This window comes from Plasmodium relictum (genome assembly GCF_900005765.1).
Source record: "Plasmodium relictum strain SGS1 genome assembly, chromosome: 3".
Taxonomy (NCBI): Eukaryota; Apicomplexa; class Aconoidasida; order Haemosporida; family Plasmodiidae; genus Plasmodium; species Plasmodium relictum.
The window spans coordinates 600,341-617,973 of NC_041681.1; the positions used below are offsets into that span (position 1 = coordinate 600,341).

Sequence of the window (17,633 nt, forward strand, 5' to 3'; positions counted from 1 at the left end):
CAAAAAGCTAAAAAAAAAATATAGTAGTTCTATTTTAAAAATATATATATATTAAATTTATAGACTTAATCCATTGATAAAAATTCTATATCTATATATCTAAAAAGCATTTTTTTTTTATTTTCATTTTCATTTTCATAAAACAGAGTATAGGAATAAGATCTAGATATATATATATATATATATATATATATATATATATATATATAAAGAACGGATTAAATTATAAAATTATATATAAGTAGTATATGTATATAAAATATTAAAATTTTTTTTTTCCAAATACAAGATAAAAATTAACAATATTTTTGATATTTAAACATTTTATTTTGTATTAATATATAAAAATGAAGAAAAAAAAAAAAAATTATAGAAAAGAAAAAATAAAAAGCTCAAAAGTAGTCTATTTCATACTTAAAAAAATGAACAAATTATACAATATGAAAATAAATATTTTAAGTCTTAGAAACTTATTAATCACTAATAGTTAAAAATTTGTTATATATTTGTAAATTATGTTCTTCTAATTTAAAAATTTCTGATTTCTTTGAATATTTAACCAAACGAAGTTTCTTAATTTTTTTAGGAATTGGTTTATATTTTTTTATATTATCTGAGTCTTTTGAAAAAGATAAATAGTTTATAAGTTTATAGTTATTTTTATATCTGCTTTTCTGAACTTTTGCACATTCACTTTTTGCTTCCTTTTTATTACTTCTTGTATTTAATTTATATATATATGTCTATTCATGATTATTACATATATTTATTTATTTATTGTTGGCTTTTATTCTAAGATTAAATTTTAAAAATCGTTTTTTTATTTAACTGAATATTTTCATTAACTTTTCGATTTCTTTCAAATTTATTAAACTTAACATTTTTTATTTCATTTTTTTTTATTAACTATTATATTTGAAATATTAAACTTGGTAACATCTATATATCAGTAATTTTTTATAAAATACAATTTATCTTTTTGTATATTTAAATATAATGTAATTTTTGTTATCATTATAATTTTCATAATTTTTTTTTTTTAATATAATAGTTCTTATTCTCTTCAGATTTTTTCAATGAATTTTGATTAAATGAATAATTTAAACTTATATTCTTGCTTTCTTTCTTCGAAATTGTGAATATTTTCTTTTTTTAATTTTTTCTTATTTAATTTTTTTTCAATATTTTTAGAGATGCTAATAGTATTAATATTGGGTACTTTAAGCATAATTTTATAAGCTTTATCAAGAATATTATTTTTTTAATTTGATTTACCTTCTAATGGCAAAATTTTATTTTTGTTAGAATGCTTATCCAAATGATTAGGAATTTTATAAAGATTACCATTCTTTATTTCACTCATATTTGTAGAATTTTTTATTATATTTATGCTTTATTCCTTGAACTAGATCATTGAGACTATATTTATATGTTTTATATATTTAATATTTTTATTAGATTATTACTTGTTGTAGTTTTTTTTCCTTTTTTTAATTTAAAAAATAGTCATTAGATATATATATGCATTATTTTTAATATTGTTTTTGGCAATACGATGATTAAATGAATTATTTTTCATTGTTATTCACTTCTAGTTTTTTTTTGATATTTTGAATAATTAACTCTTTATAACTATATGTTTCTTTATTTTATTAACACTCATTCCAATGTAAACTATTTTTGTATTTTTAATAATATTTTCCTTATTTAAATTTTTTCATATATCTTTTTTTTTTTACATTACTTGAAGAAACACAAACAATATTATTAATAAATTTGTTAAAAATAAAATTTTTATCGTCTATTTTAATATAATTATTTTTTTTATTGTAACTATTTACTAATTTTGAAAAATTATTAATTTTATCATAATTCGTTTCTTAATTGTTTTGATTTAATTTATTGTTTAGAATTATTTTTTTACTATTTATTGCGTACATTATGTAAATTTTGTATAGAATTTTTTTTAATAATAAAATTTAAAATTTTTTCTTATTTTAAAAAATATGCTTTTTTCTTTTTAGAATATTCTTACTATTCTTAATTAAGAATATTTCACTTAGGTTTTTATTTTTCTTATTTCTCAGTATTTCCTCTTCATTTATTTTTATTTATTTTGAGTTATAAAATTGGTTTAGGTATATGTACGTGCTGTTAAACATATAATTAAAATAAAATTTAGTTTTGTTAAATTTTAATAATTTAATATAAAACATATCATTAATTTGAAATATATATTTTTTCCTGAAATAAAATATATTTTAAATTCATATATTTCTTATTTTTAGTTTTTTTTAAATGGATCCAGTACAAGTGATTTCTGATTGTGATTGTTTTTTCCTAATATGTTAGACTTCTTTTTTTTCTTAATTTTTTGTATATTTAAATATTTTTATTATAATAAAAATTATTTACATTTTTTAAATCTATTAATTTAGATTTATTTAAAAACACATAATTATAATTAAAATTTTTTATATTGTAAATAATTTTATTGTTACACTGTTTTCATTTTTATATTTTGTTATATCCAAAGAAATTTTTTCTTTTTACAACTAAAAGCATGATTTTTTAAATTGTTATTTATGGTTTCATTATGGTAATTTTTATAATTTTTTTTATTGATTACTATTATTTATATAATAATTTTTATTATTTTTAATTTTATTAAAATTAAAATTTTTTTTCTATCTGTGTTCTGAGGTAAAGATTTGAAATAATATTTTTATTGCCATAGATATCCTTAATTTGTGTATGCTCACTATTTTTAAAGTGGTTTTTATTATTTTTATTTAAATTAATTTTATTATACATAAATATGTTTTTAGATAAATTGTTTTTATTAAAATTAAAAGATTTATTATTATTATTATTATTATTATTATATCTTTTATTAATATGTAAACAAAATTATTATTGTTATTTTTTGTATTGGCATTTAAATAATGCATTTTATTACTTCTATCATTATCATTATTATTTGTATTTTTATTTAGGTTGTTATTATTATAATTTATGTTAATACTATTATTATTATTATATTATTTAAATTATTAATACTATCATTTTTATTTTGTAAATTATTACAATTGATATTATTATTATTATTTATATTATTGTTATCTTTACAATTAATAAAATGATTTTTTTTTTTTTTTCGGTAACTTTTTTTCATACATATTTAATTTTTATAAGTATATGAATTTTCTTTATTGATGATATTTAGAGATAAATTTTGCTTAAGGAACTTTTTTTTGTAAGTAATACTTTGCATAATTATTTAATCTTTTAAGCATGTAAACTAAATTTTTAAAGTTTGACCTTAATGATACATTTTTTTTGATGTATTTAAATGAAATAATGATTAATGAAATAAAAGAAGAAGCAGGATATTCAGCTTTTTTATCTATTAGTTTTAGAGAATTATAAAAATTATAATGTAAATGTAAAATTATAAATTCTTTTGCTTTATTTTTATTATTTACATTTAGAAGCTTTCCAGTTAATGATTCTAATAATACAACACCAAATAAATATACATCTTTTTTTTCATTAGAAAGGGATGTTAAAATATAGTCAGGATCTACATAATTCAATGTTCCTGAAGTTTGTTTAATTTATAAACTTTTAAATTTCTTTTTTGATAATAATGATAAAACAAAATTGGAAAATTTCGCTTATTTATTTTTGTCTAGCATTATATTTTCTGTTTTAATATCTCGATGAATGACTGACGAATTTGGGGTATGTAGATGATTTAGGGAAGATAAAATTTCTAAACATACAGATATTCTTTCAAACTATTTTAATGAGTTATTTTTATTTATAGCTGTTTTTAAATTTTCTTTTAATAATTCATAAACAAGAATGTTTATATTTTTATATTTACAATATCCTAATAGAATGATTATATTTTGATACTTCAATGCCTATAATACTTTTAATTCGTTTAAAAAACTATTACTCCTTGGTTTTATAACTTTTACTTTTGCATTGGTGTTTTCGTTTAGTATATCTTTATATATATAACTAAAGCTACCTTTTCCTATAAGATTATTTTCATAAAATATGTTAGTTGCATTATAAAGATCCCCATGTGAATATTCAATAGAAATTCTATTTATATCATTATCATCTAATGATTCTTCTTATACAATATTTTCTTCCTTGAAACTTGAATCTTTTAGTTTTTTTTTTTATCAAAAGATTTCTCTTCTAAACTATTTGATTTTATAAAGAGCTCATTTTGAAATTTTTATTTTTTCCTTTTTTTTTTTTTTTTTTTTATTTTAATAGTTTATCTTTTGAAGAATTTTTTTTAATTTTAAATAATCTACATTTTTTATTTTTTTTAATTCTCTATTTTTTTTTAAATACTTTTTTTCTTTTCTTTTTCTAGCGTTTCCCCATGTTCTTAGGAATTTTTCTTTATTAAAGTATTCCTTATTATTTATACTTTTTTTTTAATTAGAAAATTGTAACATTTATTAGTTTTACTTCATTAAAAATATCAGTTGTATCGCATTCTCTTTTCCGTTTTTGTTGTTCCTCTTGATCTTCTTTTTTTTTTTAATTTGATTTCTTATATTGTCTGTAGTAACCCTTTTCAATGTGTAATTTTTTTTTTGAGTATGTTTTTTATTAATCAAATATTTATAATATAAATTTTTTTCTATTTGAATAATATTCATTTTGGAAAATTTATTAAATATTGAGAATTTTCTTTTTTTTTTTAAGAAACAATATATGCCTTTTTTGCTAATATCATCTAATTTTTCTTTACTTATATTATTCAAACTTCCCCTTTTTGTAAATGAATTTATTTTTATGTTTTTTTTCATCCTCTTAATTTTTAATTTTTTTATATGACAAGTGATAAATGATGTGCTCTCTTTTTTCATTAAATTCATAATATAAAAAATTACAATTCAATGGATTATTTTTTCCAACATTTTTATATGCTTCTTTTTTTACTTTTTTAAAATTATTTTCTCCATTAAAATCTTGTTTATCTTCGTTATATTTTAATTTTTTTTTATTTTCCATATCACATTCGTTTTCATTTTCATTTTCATAACCATCATTATCATCTTCATTATCCACATCATCATTATTCCAATTATTATCTCCATTTTGTCGGTTTTCCCCTTATTCGTCTTTACATTCATTACACTTTTTATTTTTTTTTTTGTTGATTTTTTTTTTTATTGCCTTCATTTAATTAATTATTTTCATTCTTGTTATAACATTTACTGTAAACAATTTTTTGAAAATATATTTTTTGTAAATAACATTTTATATAATATAAAAGTATATTACTTTTTAAAAACAATTCTTTTTGTATTATAAAATTTTTGTAAATTCTTCAATTCTCGTAATCCTATGTTTTATTATTTAAATTTATTCCATTTAATTTTTTTTCTTCTAGAATATAACAGAAATAGTTGCGTTGTTCTTTATTTTTAATTTTGAGAATTTATTGATACTTCTTTTAGTGCAAAAATTTATTTTATTAATTTTTAAAAAAATGAATATATATTTGTTTTTTGTAGCTTGTAGTTGTTTATTAATGCATTTGCAATAAGTTTTTTATATGACTTTTTATTTTTAGACCTATTCTTAAAATTATAATAAATTTTTTTATGAATATATTGAATATGGCAATGGAATTTTTTTCTAAAATTCTAAATAATATATTTGATATAAGTAACAATATTATTATTACTTTTATTTTTGTTTGGTTGAATTTTTATATTTTCATTGTCATTATTAAGGAAAAAAAATTTTATTAAAAAATTCATATATTTAGTTAGTAGCTTAATTTTGGTTAATTTTTTTAATGAACTACTATTTCTTAAAATAATATTTTTTTTTTTTAGATGTACAAAAAATATATAAGATTTGACTAAAATAGAAAGTGCATATAACTTTACATAAAAGAAAATTATATTTAGTTTAGGATGGTTTTATGCATTTCTTAATAAAATAAATATCATTAGAATTTTTTTTTTTTTTGTCAAAAATATAACATTTTTCTATTTTCGTATTCTTACATTTTTGCCTGTTACATAATTGCATAAAAAAAAATATTTAAATAAAAAAAAATTTTAGCATTTTTCATGGACCTTTTTTAATATATTTATGTATATTTTCAATTTTACTTTTTAATATTAAAATTTCTTTGTATCTTTTAATTTTTTTTAGTTAACTGAATTATTATATAATTTTTATAATAATTGAGATTACCTATTTTTCTTTTTCTCTCTTGAAAATTGTTCATAATTAAATTCTTAAATTTTTCTGATTTAATTTTTATAGTTATATTTGAAAAATGTTCATTTATTTTATAATATATATTTTTTGAAAAAACTATTTTTATGTTACAATTAAAATATTAATGAGAATTTGTTTCGAGTATTTTAAATTATTTATAAGTATTTTCTACAATTAGATCATTTCTATTTTTTTTATTATGTGAAACTTCACCTTAATTGTTTTATGTTTCTAACAATTTAAATTAAAAAAGTTTATAATATTTGTTCTTAAAATATAATTACAATACAGAATGGAGCATTTTTGTTGAAATATTTATTTTACTTCATTATTATTATTAAGAAAATTATTAGAAATATAAAACTTAATTCTTTTTATGGGCTCTATTTTTTTTTAACTACTGTATCACATAAATTTGAACTTTTTATAATTTTTTTTTCCTATGATATGTTCATAATTATGTGTTTTCTTTTTTTCTTTTTTAATTTACAAATTTATAAAATTTTATTGAAATGTAAAATTTCTATTTTTAAAGGAATATACAACAATAAATTTATGTCTCAGTTTTTTTCATTCACAAATAATTATTACATATTTTTTAATCTTTACTATTATTCTTTTTATACAATTCCTTTTTCATTAAAATATATGACAGATTTTTTTATTTTGAATAAATACATTACTGTTGAATTTCATGTATTTTATAATGAATTTTTCATTTTTATAAAAGGTAAGGTATTTATATTGTCGCAAACAATTTTTTTTCTATTAAATATTTTTGCAATTAGAAATTGTTTATTATTATAAAAATATTTATCAAAATTCAAAATGCTTTTATATAAAAATTTTATTTCTTAAAACATCCCTTTTTTAAGATATTGCACTCGGTTTTTATATAAAATTTACATGTGAGAATATGTATATATATATGAACTCAATTATAGTATAATATATAGATTTAAATAGATTAATACATATATTATTATTTGTATTACAATATATTAAAATTCTTTTATATTTTTTTTGTAGTTATAAAAATATGTAAATGTATATATATTTTTTTTTTAAATTAATGAAAATGAGAAATTTTATTTCAAGATATATATTAAGAGCATTTTCATATAATTTTTTGTAAATTTTATATTCGAATTTTCATTATAACATGTATTTTACATAAAATTCGAATCTTTTTTTTTTTATGGATAAAAAAGGAATATATATAATACTTTTTTTTTTTTCTCTTTTAATTTAATGACGCTTCTAATTTTATTTTTGATATTTTGTATTTTTAAATAATGAAAACTTGAAATTACTACATTACTTATATTTATAATTTTCAAATAAAAAGTTAAAATTTTTTCTTTTTTAAATAAAAAAATTTTTATTTTTTATTTTAATATAACTCTTTTTATACTTATTTAAAAAAAAAATTATACTTTATTTTTTCAGCTTTGTAATATCTTATATATATATATATATTTTTTTTTTTACCTTATTATTATAGTATTTCTCTAAATAATTGTGCGATTATATTTTAAGGAGATTATTTTTTGTAATTCCCCAATTTTCCTTATTTTTTATTTCCTTTTTTATATATTTTTTGTGGATTTTTATTTTCATATTTAATTTCATTTTTTATGCTTTTTTCTTTTTTATATACCCAATTTTTTGTAATAAGAATATTAAAATTTCTTATTTTTAATTAAAGTTTAATTAATAATTCTTCATTATATCTTCTCACATACCAATTAATATTATAAAAAAATATATAATATGTTATGATTTTTAATTCACTATAATATATTATCATAATATAATTTTTATTATTTTAAAATTTATTTATTTTTTTAATAATAGATTTATGTTTGTAAAAGTTTTTTTTGATGAATAAGTTATGCTTCATTATTTTATAATATGCTAAATAATGTAGAATAAAAAAGAAAGAAAGAAAAGATGCAATTCTTACATATATATTTCATTTCATAATTACCTAAAAATTTTAAAAGTATGAATTATTTATGAATTTTTAAGAAAAATTAAATTAAAATTATTTACTTTAGATTAATTTTTAGTTGTAGAATATTTTAAATTTCACTTGTATTTTTAATATAAAAAAGTAAAATAAGCTAAAATGATTGTTCACGTAAAAATAACGTAATTTTGAATACATATTATAAAAACACACAAAATATATACTAGTAAATATATAATCACAATTAACATAATATCCTATATTAATATGCATTAAAAATTATATTATTAGTAATGAATTAATCTATTATTTGATAGTAAATTCATAGATTTATGGTTAATCCTTTTATTATTGTTAAAATATTATTTCCATTTATAATAAAAAATTTTATATAACATTTCATATAACTTATAAAACAAATAAATTAAGAGAATTGAACAATTTACGACATTTGAATTAGCTTGTTATTCTTTTATTTATTTATTTTATTTTTATATATGTGTATATAAAAAATTTAATATTTAATGGAAATAAATAAATCAAAGAAATACTTTATTTATGTATATATGTGTAAGAATTTAAATAAAGTTTGGATGGAGAGAAATTTATAAAATTCTATATTAAAAATAAAAAAAAACTTTTAATAGATATTTACAATATATATATACATAATTTTATTTATTCTTTACCTATTTTATGAAATTTGATAGTTTTAAAAAAATAAATTATGAAATAAAAAAGAAAAAATGTATAGTTTTTTTGTTTTTTTTTATAAAAAAATTTATGAATGAAAAAAAAATTTATATATAAATAGATATAAATGAATATATATATAAAATGAAAATCTTAAAATATTTTAAATAAATATAAAGAAATATTTTCTTTCATTAGTTTTAAAGTATAAATTCCAATTTTTTTTTTTAATTTGATGATAAAATCATTGCCATTTAGTTAAAAAAAAATATATATATAATAATGAAGTGTATTATACTTTTTGTTTTATTTATTTATTTAAAATCTTAATTTGTAATATTAAGTAAAATTGTTTTTTTTTATAACTATTAGTATTCAATAAATTTTTCCAAGTTGTCTAATTTAAAATGCACAATTAAATTGAAAATGTAACTTTAATTTTTATTATTACAACTATTTTAATATTAGGTTTGTAAAATTATTTTATACTTCTTTTAACATGAAATTATAAAATATGATATAAAGTTAATTCTTTTTTTTTTTTTTTTTTTTAAACTTGTGTTGTTTTTAATATTAATTTATTAAAAAAAAAGTATATGAAATTTCCTCATTTTTATTTTATATATTATGTTTATGTATTGAATAAAAAGATTTATGAACAAATGAAACTAATAATTTAAATAGTTACAAAAAAAAATATTTTTAAAAAAATTTGAATATTTTAAGAATGCAAAAAAAAAGAAAAAGTTGTATTAATTTATATACAATACTTACGAATTTATTATTGAAATACTATGTTGTATTGTTTATTAGTTAATAAAATTAAAGAATAATAAATTTATTTTTGAAAAGGTGGAACGTATGTTTAATATTTTTGCAAAAAAATATGTAAACTTATTTCTAAAAGAATGAAGTTAAAGGATAATATTGAAAATATATGATCATATAATTCATATATGATTGACAATTGTTTCATATATAAAATTTTTTTTTTTAATTTCTTCATTTTAATTAGAACCATTAAGGTTTCATTTATGTAAATTCACATATAGAATAGATTAATATTTCAAAAAGTATAATATATATAATTAAAAGTTATAGTATTATTTTTATTATTATGGAAAGATTTATTCCTAAAAACACATATAGAAGGAAAATTAGAACTAAATTAAGAAAAAAAACGTATATGATTTAAGATAAAAAATTTATATAATCAAAATGATAATATTATGAATATTGATTATATTTAATTTGAAGTGCTCATATAAATATAGTAAACGTTTCCTTTTTTTTTTTTAAAAAAAATATATAGATTAAATATACTTGGTGTAATAATGATTACATAAAAGAAAAGAACAAATTTAAAGAAGATTATACATATATGAAATATAATTTATTTATATTTTATTTAAAATTGAATTTTCTAGTTATTTAAATCATTTCATATAAAAATAATTAAATAAATGGGCGTTTGTTTTTGTTACGGTTTATTTCATTTTCTTCATTTATTCATTAGTATAATTAAAAAATAAAAATAATATATTATATATATATAAAACAAATGGGTTTTTATATTGAAACTATTATATTTTTATTATTTATTTATTTTTTTATTACTCTTTAATTTAGTTCTCCCTAAATATTAAATATAATATTTTGATTTAATTATTTTTCCATTTTTCTTATACGTCTATTTATTTTAACTATTAATTTTTTAATTCATCAATATGACATCTTTTTAATTAGTTTTTAAGTAATTGTTTGTATAATATTATAATTTTTTTTTTTTTTTTCGTTTTAAAATAAATATATATTTACATATTAGACATTTAAAGGGAATATTTAGGAAAAAATTTTAATAATATTTGCACTATATTTATTTTAATTAAAATAAATATTTTTTATAATAATTCAAACAAATGAGAAGAAAAGAAGACTAAAGTTACTTATTATAAACTTCCTTAAATTCCTTTTCACTAAAAAAATTAAAAGTTATATAGAAAAAAGAAATTAAAAATATACTATACTCCTCTATATTTGCAAATATATATATTTTCTTATATTTCTTTTAATTATAAAAAGCTTATAAATAATTTATTATGTTAATAAAACAAATGTATATTAAAATATATTTTTTAAAAAAAAATTTCATATATAAAAAATATATTTTATTTATAAATTTTGAAATATTAAGTTTAACATAAAAAATAAAATAGCTATTTTTGCTTGTTTAAATATACAGATGATAAAAAAGAATAAAAAAATTTTATAATTAATTATTAAATAGGAAAAAATATTAAAAAACTATGAAATATAAAATATCTTTAGTGATTCATTCTAAAAAAAATCATTTTATTCATTTACTTTATTTTATTTTTTTTATGTAGAAATGTTATATTAATTTGAAACAATGAATAAGTTAACTGGGAAAAAAAAAAAAAAATGAAAAGTAATGAAAAATAGATAATTATAAAAATCAAATTAGTAGTATGGTGAAATCATTTTTAAATTAACTCACCTTAATATGTTTTTTTAACGTTTTAAAAGTGCATTATTTTATTTTATTTTTTTTTTTTTTTGTTCTTTTTACACCAGATAAATTTTTATTTCCCCTTTTTAGTAGTTATTATCTTTTTAATGCTATATATAAATGTGTAATTTTAAAGTTATTTTAATGATGCTTATATTATATTTTTTTCAAATGTGTAATGGATTGTTAACCGGTTTATAAGGAAATTCTAATTATATTGTAAAATTACTCAATTTGAAAAAGAAAGAAAAATTACAGTGAAGTATATTGGAACATTAATTATAAAACAATCCTTTAATGTGTGTAAAAAAAAAAGATCCATTTTCTTCAAAAAATATTTATTTAATAGAGTCATCTTCAAATAATCGGTACAATTTATGATTCATTCTCATATAACTCTCTTTTGAAATAGATTGATAAAAATAATAAAATATTTATATATAATTTTAGAATTATTTAAATTTTTACTTATACATTTGAAAATATTTAAAAAAGTTATATGGTTTTAAAATTTTAGAAACGTTGTTGGATTATTCCATTTCTAGGGCGACAAAACCAACTAGAAATAAATAAAAAAAAAAAAAATTTTAATAATGGAAATTTAAGAAAAAAAAAAAATTAATTTTATTATTTTTTTTATATTTTAAATTTGAACAAGTTTTATCTATATTGATTCTATAAAAAATTTATGCATCCTTGAGAAAAATAACTTAAAAAGCATTTATATATACTTTTATGTATAATAAGTACATATAATTAAAATGTTTTAACAGAAGTACATTAAATTTTATTGTTGTCACATATACAATTTGACCCTATATATTATCATCCTTTTATATACTATATAATAATAAAAATTTTCTTTTTTTTTTCAAAGAAGTAATCTTATCTATAAAAATGTTTTCAATTAAATATTTTGTTTATAATTTAGCTTGGATAGCTCTATACGTATGTATATATATACATGCACAAGTTTTTTATCTTATTTACATTAACTTTTCTATTTGTTAAATCATTGTTTTTATTATTTTTATTTAACTATATGTAAACATTTTTAAAATATATTACTAATTTTTTATAAAATAATAATAATTTTTTCAAGCATAATTTTATATTATTCGTTTTGATACATAAATATAAGACAATAACATATTTATTATTATATTATTTTTTCAGCATAGTAGTTCCAGGGATAGTTCATTTTTAATCCATTCTGATAAGTATTTAAATTAAAATAATACATATTTTTTAACAAAAACTAAATTATATATACCTAAAATTTATGATTAGTATAATTTGTTACTTAACACTTCAAATGATAACAAAAAAATTTTATATTTTTTAATTAAATATATCAAACTATATAAAAATGTATATATTTTAATTATATTTTTTTTTTTTCTCTCTTAGATATTATAATTCATTAAATCAACGTATTCTAAGGTATAACTTATCCCAATTATTATTTTTAGTTATTAGAAATTCTTATAAAATAAGTAATAATATATATATTGTTTTATTACATATTCATTTTTATATGTATAGATTGGATACTCCTGAACCATGGGGAGAATCTGAGACTTATGAGATTTCTAAAACGAATGAAAATGGTGATTTAATCACAACAGTTTATAATAAGAATGGAGAGGAATTATATTTCTACATAAAAAAAAAAAAAAATGGTAAAGGAAATAAAGTGAAAAACTCAAAAGTAAGGAGAAGAGAAAACTATAATTAGCTCTTAATATGATTTCAAATATCAAAAAAAAATTCCTTTATAAATTTTTTTAAATTATATTTTTTTAAATATTACAATTTTTTATATATTTTTTTTTTATTAATTCAACATTTTGTTGTATATATATAATTATTTTTTTTAATGTATACATATATATAATAAGAGTTTGAAACAAAAGTCACTTTGTCTATAATTTATTAATTGATTGTTCAATAACTTTTCTGGAGTATTGAACAAATTAATAAAGAACATGTAGATATATATATATATATATTAATTTTATTAATTGTAAAAGTATATTGTTTGTAATACATAAATTTCACATATATAATTTACATAAATGAGTAATTATTATTATGGAAATATTTATTTACTTTAATGTAAATACACCTTCATTTTTATTAAAAACTTAAATAATTGTTAAAACTGTTATGTAAAATAATTAATAAAAACAAGCAAATAAATTCAAATTATATTTACTAACACCATTTTAAAAGACATTTAAAAATTAAATATTAATAGGAACAAAATCCTTTTTGTTTCTAAATTTCGAATTTAATCTTTTTATTACTTAAAAGTTAATTCGATTTAACGATAAAATTTTACAAGAACATTTTGTAAAATCTTAAATTGTGAAAAAAAAATTCTTTCTTTTTTTTTAAATGAATGAAAATAAATTTAACATAAACAATATACATACGTTCATACAAAAAAAAAAAAAAAAGATACTAATGATATTCAGGAATATTTATTATTCTTATTTAGGTAAGTTAAATATATTTTTTCCTTTTTTAGATATATATAAAAAGTATTTTACTTTTCTTTTTTTTTCTTTTGAATAGTATATTTTAAAATCTTTCCATTTTTAATAATTTTCCTTTTTTTATATTAAAGTTACTTTAGTTATATGTTATTAAATGAGTCATTTTGATCAAAATTTTTTGTACTTATTTTATGAAACTTTTCTTCTTTTCCTTCACAAATACAAATTACTTCAAGAATTGCTTTATTAGCTGTGAATAAATTTTAAATAAATACAAGTTTTTGAAATTATTTCAAATTTTTTTAATTTTTTTAACTAATGGAAATTTCTATATTTATATGTTTCAATTTTTATCATATTGAATTTTCATTCTGAACTAAAATCTTCCGAAACTTACCATTTTCTATTTATGCAATTTTTGTTATTATTTTTTTTTTTTTGTGATATCATTATAGATTGTTTGCTGCATAATTATGTTTCAATTAGTTGCAGAGTAAATTAAAACAGTAAAAAGAAAAATAAGATTATAATATAAGCATATATGTATATAATTTTATAAATTTCTTGATATTTAAGTATTTGTATAATAATCCTAAATTTATCTATAAATGCTACTTAACATTAAACTTATGTATTTCTTTTTTATTTAAAATGACTTTTTAAATATCCTTCATTATGGAAATATATATATACAAATATTTTTTTTTATTATTTTTTAAAATATTTTTTTAAAGAATTTGAAAAATAAAGCATCTATAGTTTTGATAAATTAAAATGCATCTACAAATAAAATTTTTTTTTTTTTTATCTTTTTGTTTTTATCTATTTAAGGGAATTTATTTTAAATAAGTTATAAAAATGTAATTTTTAGATATAATTTTATTTCATAATCAGTAAAATATTAATTTTTACTTTGAAGAAATTTACTAGTTGATATTTTTTATAATTATTCTAAGTAACAAGTAGAATCAAATAATTAAGAAATTGCAATAATAGTATATATTAATATTTTATAATAATTTTTTTAAACTTCTTTTTATTTTGTAGAAATCATTTTAGTATATATCATAAATATTATATATATTACTAGTAGTTTTTAGTTTTCATTGTTATTTTCTTATTTTCAAAAATTCCATAAATATAACCTACCAGTAATTTTTTTTTTTTTTTTTTTGCATTAAATTGAAAGAAAGACACTCTTATAAAATTTATATTGAAAGACAATTTTATTTTTTATTATTCCATTTAAGAATTTATAATATTTCATTTTATATGCATATCTAATAAAAAGTAATATATATTTTTTCTTTTTGTTATTAAAAATATATTAATAAAATAGAGGTAATTTGTTATTTCTTTTTTCTATAGTTGATTTATTAATTGCATGTTTAATGATTTTGCTAGAGTATTGAACAAACAAATTAATAAAGAGCATGTATAATTAGATATACGAATTTTTGTATATATATATACTTATTTTATCATATATATAATAGCTTTTTATATTGTATAATATTTACATTTATACATTAAATTATTCTGTATTGCTTAACAGATATATGTTTACATTAAAAAATAAGTTTTTATTTACAAAGAATAAGTATATTCTTTTAATTAAAAACATACACACTAAATTTATAGCAAATAGTAAAAATTAAACTCTAATTCATTCAACATTATTTTGAAATATACACATTGAATATAACATAAATATTATACTTTTTCACTCCTCAAGTTTTTCATGTAACTAAAAATTAATTCTCTTTTTAATTCTAACAAACATCAACTGAAAAAAGAAAAATAATTTTATTTTATTTTTTTTTAATTACAAAGATGCATATACAATAAAATAAACAAAACGAAAAAAAATAACTTTACATATATTTTTTTTTTTTTAACTAGTGTCGGTGCATGACTGATTTCTATTTTCTTGACTGGTAACTTACTGTATCTTAACAAAAGGTTAATAACAATTTTTTTATTAACCATACTCTATCACTTAGGGGAAGTAATGATATTACTTATATTTTGCTCTCTTTGATTTGTTTTATAACTTCTAACCCCTTTTGTATTTCTTTATCAATTTTTCTATCCTTATTACTCAAATCCTCTGATTGTGAAAGGCTATTTCTATCACAAATATTGAAATAATCTTTTACTTTTAATACTTTTCTCCTATCTAATTTTCTTTTACAATAATTAATTACTTGTATTAGATCTTTCATTTGTCTTATTATTTAACAGTTTAATCTTTAATAAAGGAATATGTATTGTTTTACCTCTATAATAAATAGGTATAGCTTTTAAGTTTCCATTGTTGATATCTGTTACTCTATGCGGGAATGATCGATGTGATATATGTTGTTCATTTCCACTATAATGTTTCATTTGATTTCTCTCATATTCGGATAATTCATAAGATATAATATCTCCTACTTTAATTTCTTTATTTTTAACTAAAGGTTTTTCTTTTATTTTAATTAAATCTTCATTTTCATTTTTCCATCGATCATTTAAATAAATAATTCTCATTTCTCTAGCAGTTTCTGGTATTATTTTTGAGAAACCTAGGCATATGCAATATATTCCATATATCGAAAAGTAAGGTGTTTCTCCAATAGCACCATGAGGGAAAAAATATCTATATATTTTTTTTTTTATTAGTGTTAGTACACAATTAGTTTGTACACACACATACACAAACTAGCTTAGTGTAATACAAAAATTATAATATTCTCTATTACTCAGTGCATGGGTACTTGTAGATACACGTACAGTAACCTAGCATTTTGTACTGAAACAGGTTAATAATAACCTTTATTAACCACTCATATATATTGAACCTCGATCGGTTAAAATACTTCTAGGACATCCAAATATAGGGACCCATGTATTTCTTATAATATTTATTGCGCCCTTAGATGTAGGAGCTATATCTATTACGTTTGTCAACATAAAACGTGAACAATGATCAATCGCTACTTGTATATAATATTCTTTACATTTCCAAGTTTTAGAACCTACAATATCTAACGATACCATATCAAATATATTAGATTTTGATAATGCTTGATTTACATCTGGTTTAAATCTTTTATTACGCATTATTTGACATATTAGACTTTGAAACATAATCTTCAATTTCTTTACTAATATTAGGCCACCAAAAGTGTTTCTGAATTTTCTTTAATGTTTTGTTTACTCCACAATGTCTTGCAAATTTACTACTATGAAACCAATACATTAAATGGTTTCTATATTTTTCTGGTATTGGTTAATAAAATTAGTTATTAACCTTTTGTAGTACACTAAGTTAGTTTACTACTTGTGTACGTACAAGTTAGCCATGCACTGATGCTAGTTAATAAAAAAAAAAAAAAATAAAGTTATTTTTTTTTGTTTGTTTATTTTTATTTATATACTTCTTTGTAATTTAAAAAAAAAAAAAATTTTAAATATTTTTTTTTTTAGTTGGTCGAAATTATTTTTTTTTATGTTATGTTTTAATTTTTTTTAGTGTTTTTAAAAATTAAAAGAAGAAATGTTAACTTATTAAAATTTAAGAGATAAAAAAATGTTTATGTATTATTCAATATATATTTTGAAATAACATTGAATATAATAAAATTTTGACTTTATTAATTATTATAGTTTATCTGTATGT

The 17,633-nt window shown here is 16.3% G+C and overlaps 1 protein-coding gene and 1 pseudogene across 1 annotated transcript, besides 2 other annotated features; one reads left to right on the plus strand and one right to left on the minus strand.

The window, feature by feature from the left end:
- Positions 1-469: 469 nt before the first annotated feature.
- Positions 470-6,651, minus strand: PRELSG_0314000 (annotated as a pseudogene).
- Positions 470-6,651: a sequence feature (protein kinase, putative, pseudogene).
- A 5,714-nt stretch (positions 6,652-12,365) lies between these two features.
- On the plus strand, positions 12,366-13,206 carry PRELSG_0314100 (conserved Plasmodium protein, unknown function; the record flags this gene model as incomplete). The annotated part of the gene is made up of 4 exons (XM_028680134.1): positions 12,366-12,416; positions 12,645-12,688; positions 12,879-12,911; positions 13,014-13,206. The coding sequence occupies 4 exons, from the start codon at positions 12,366-12,368 to the stop codon at positions 13,204-13,206; spliced, it is 321 nt and encodes a 106-aa protein (XP_028531661.1).
- Positions 13,207-15,941: 2,735 nt separating this feature from the next.
- Positions 15,942-17,240: a repeat region.
- Positions 17,241-17,633: the final 393 nt, after the last annotated feature.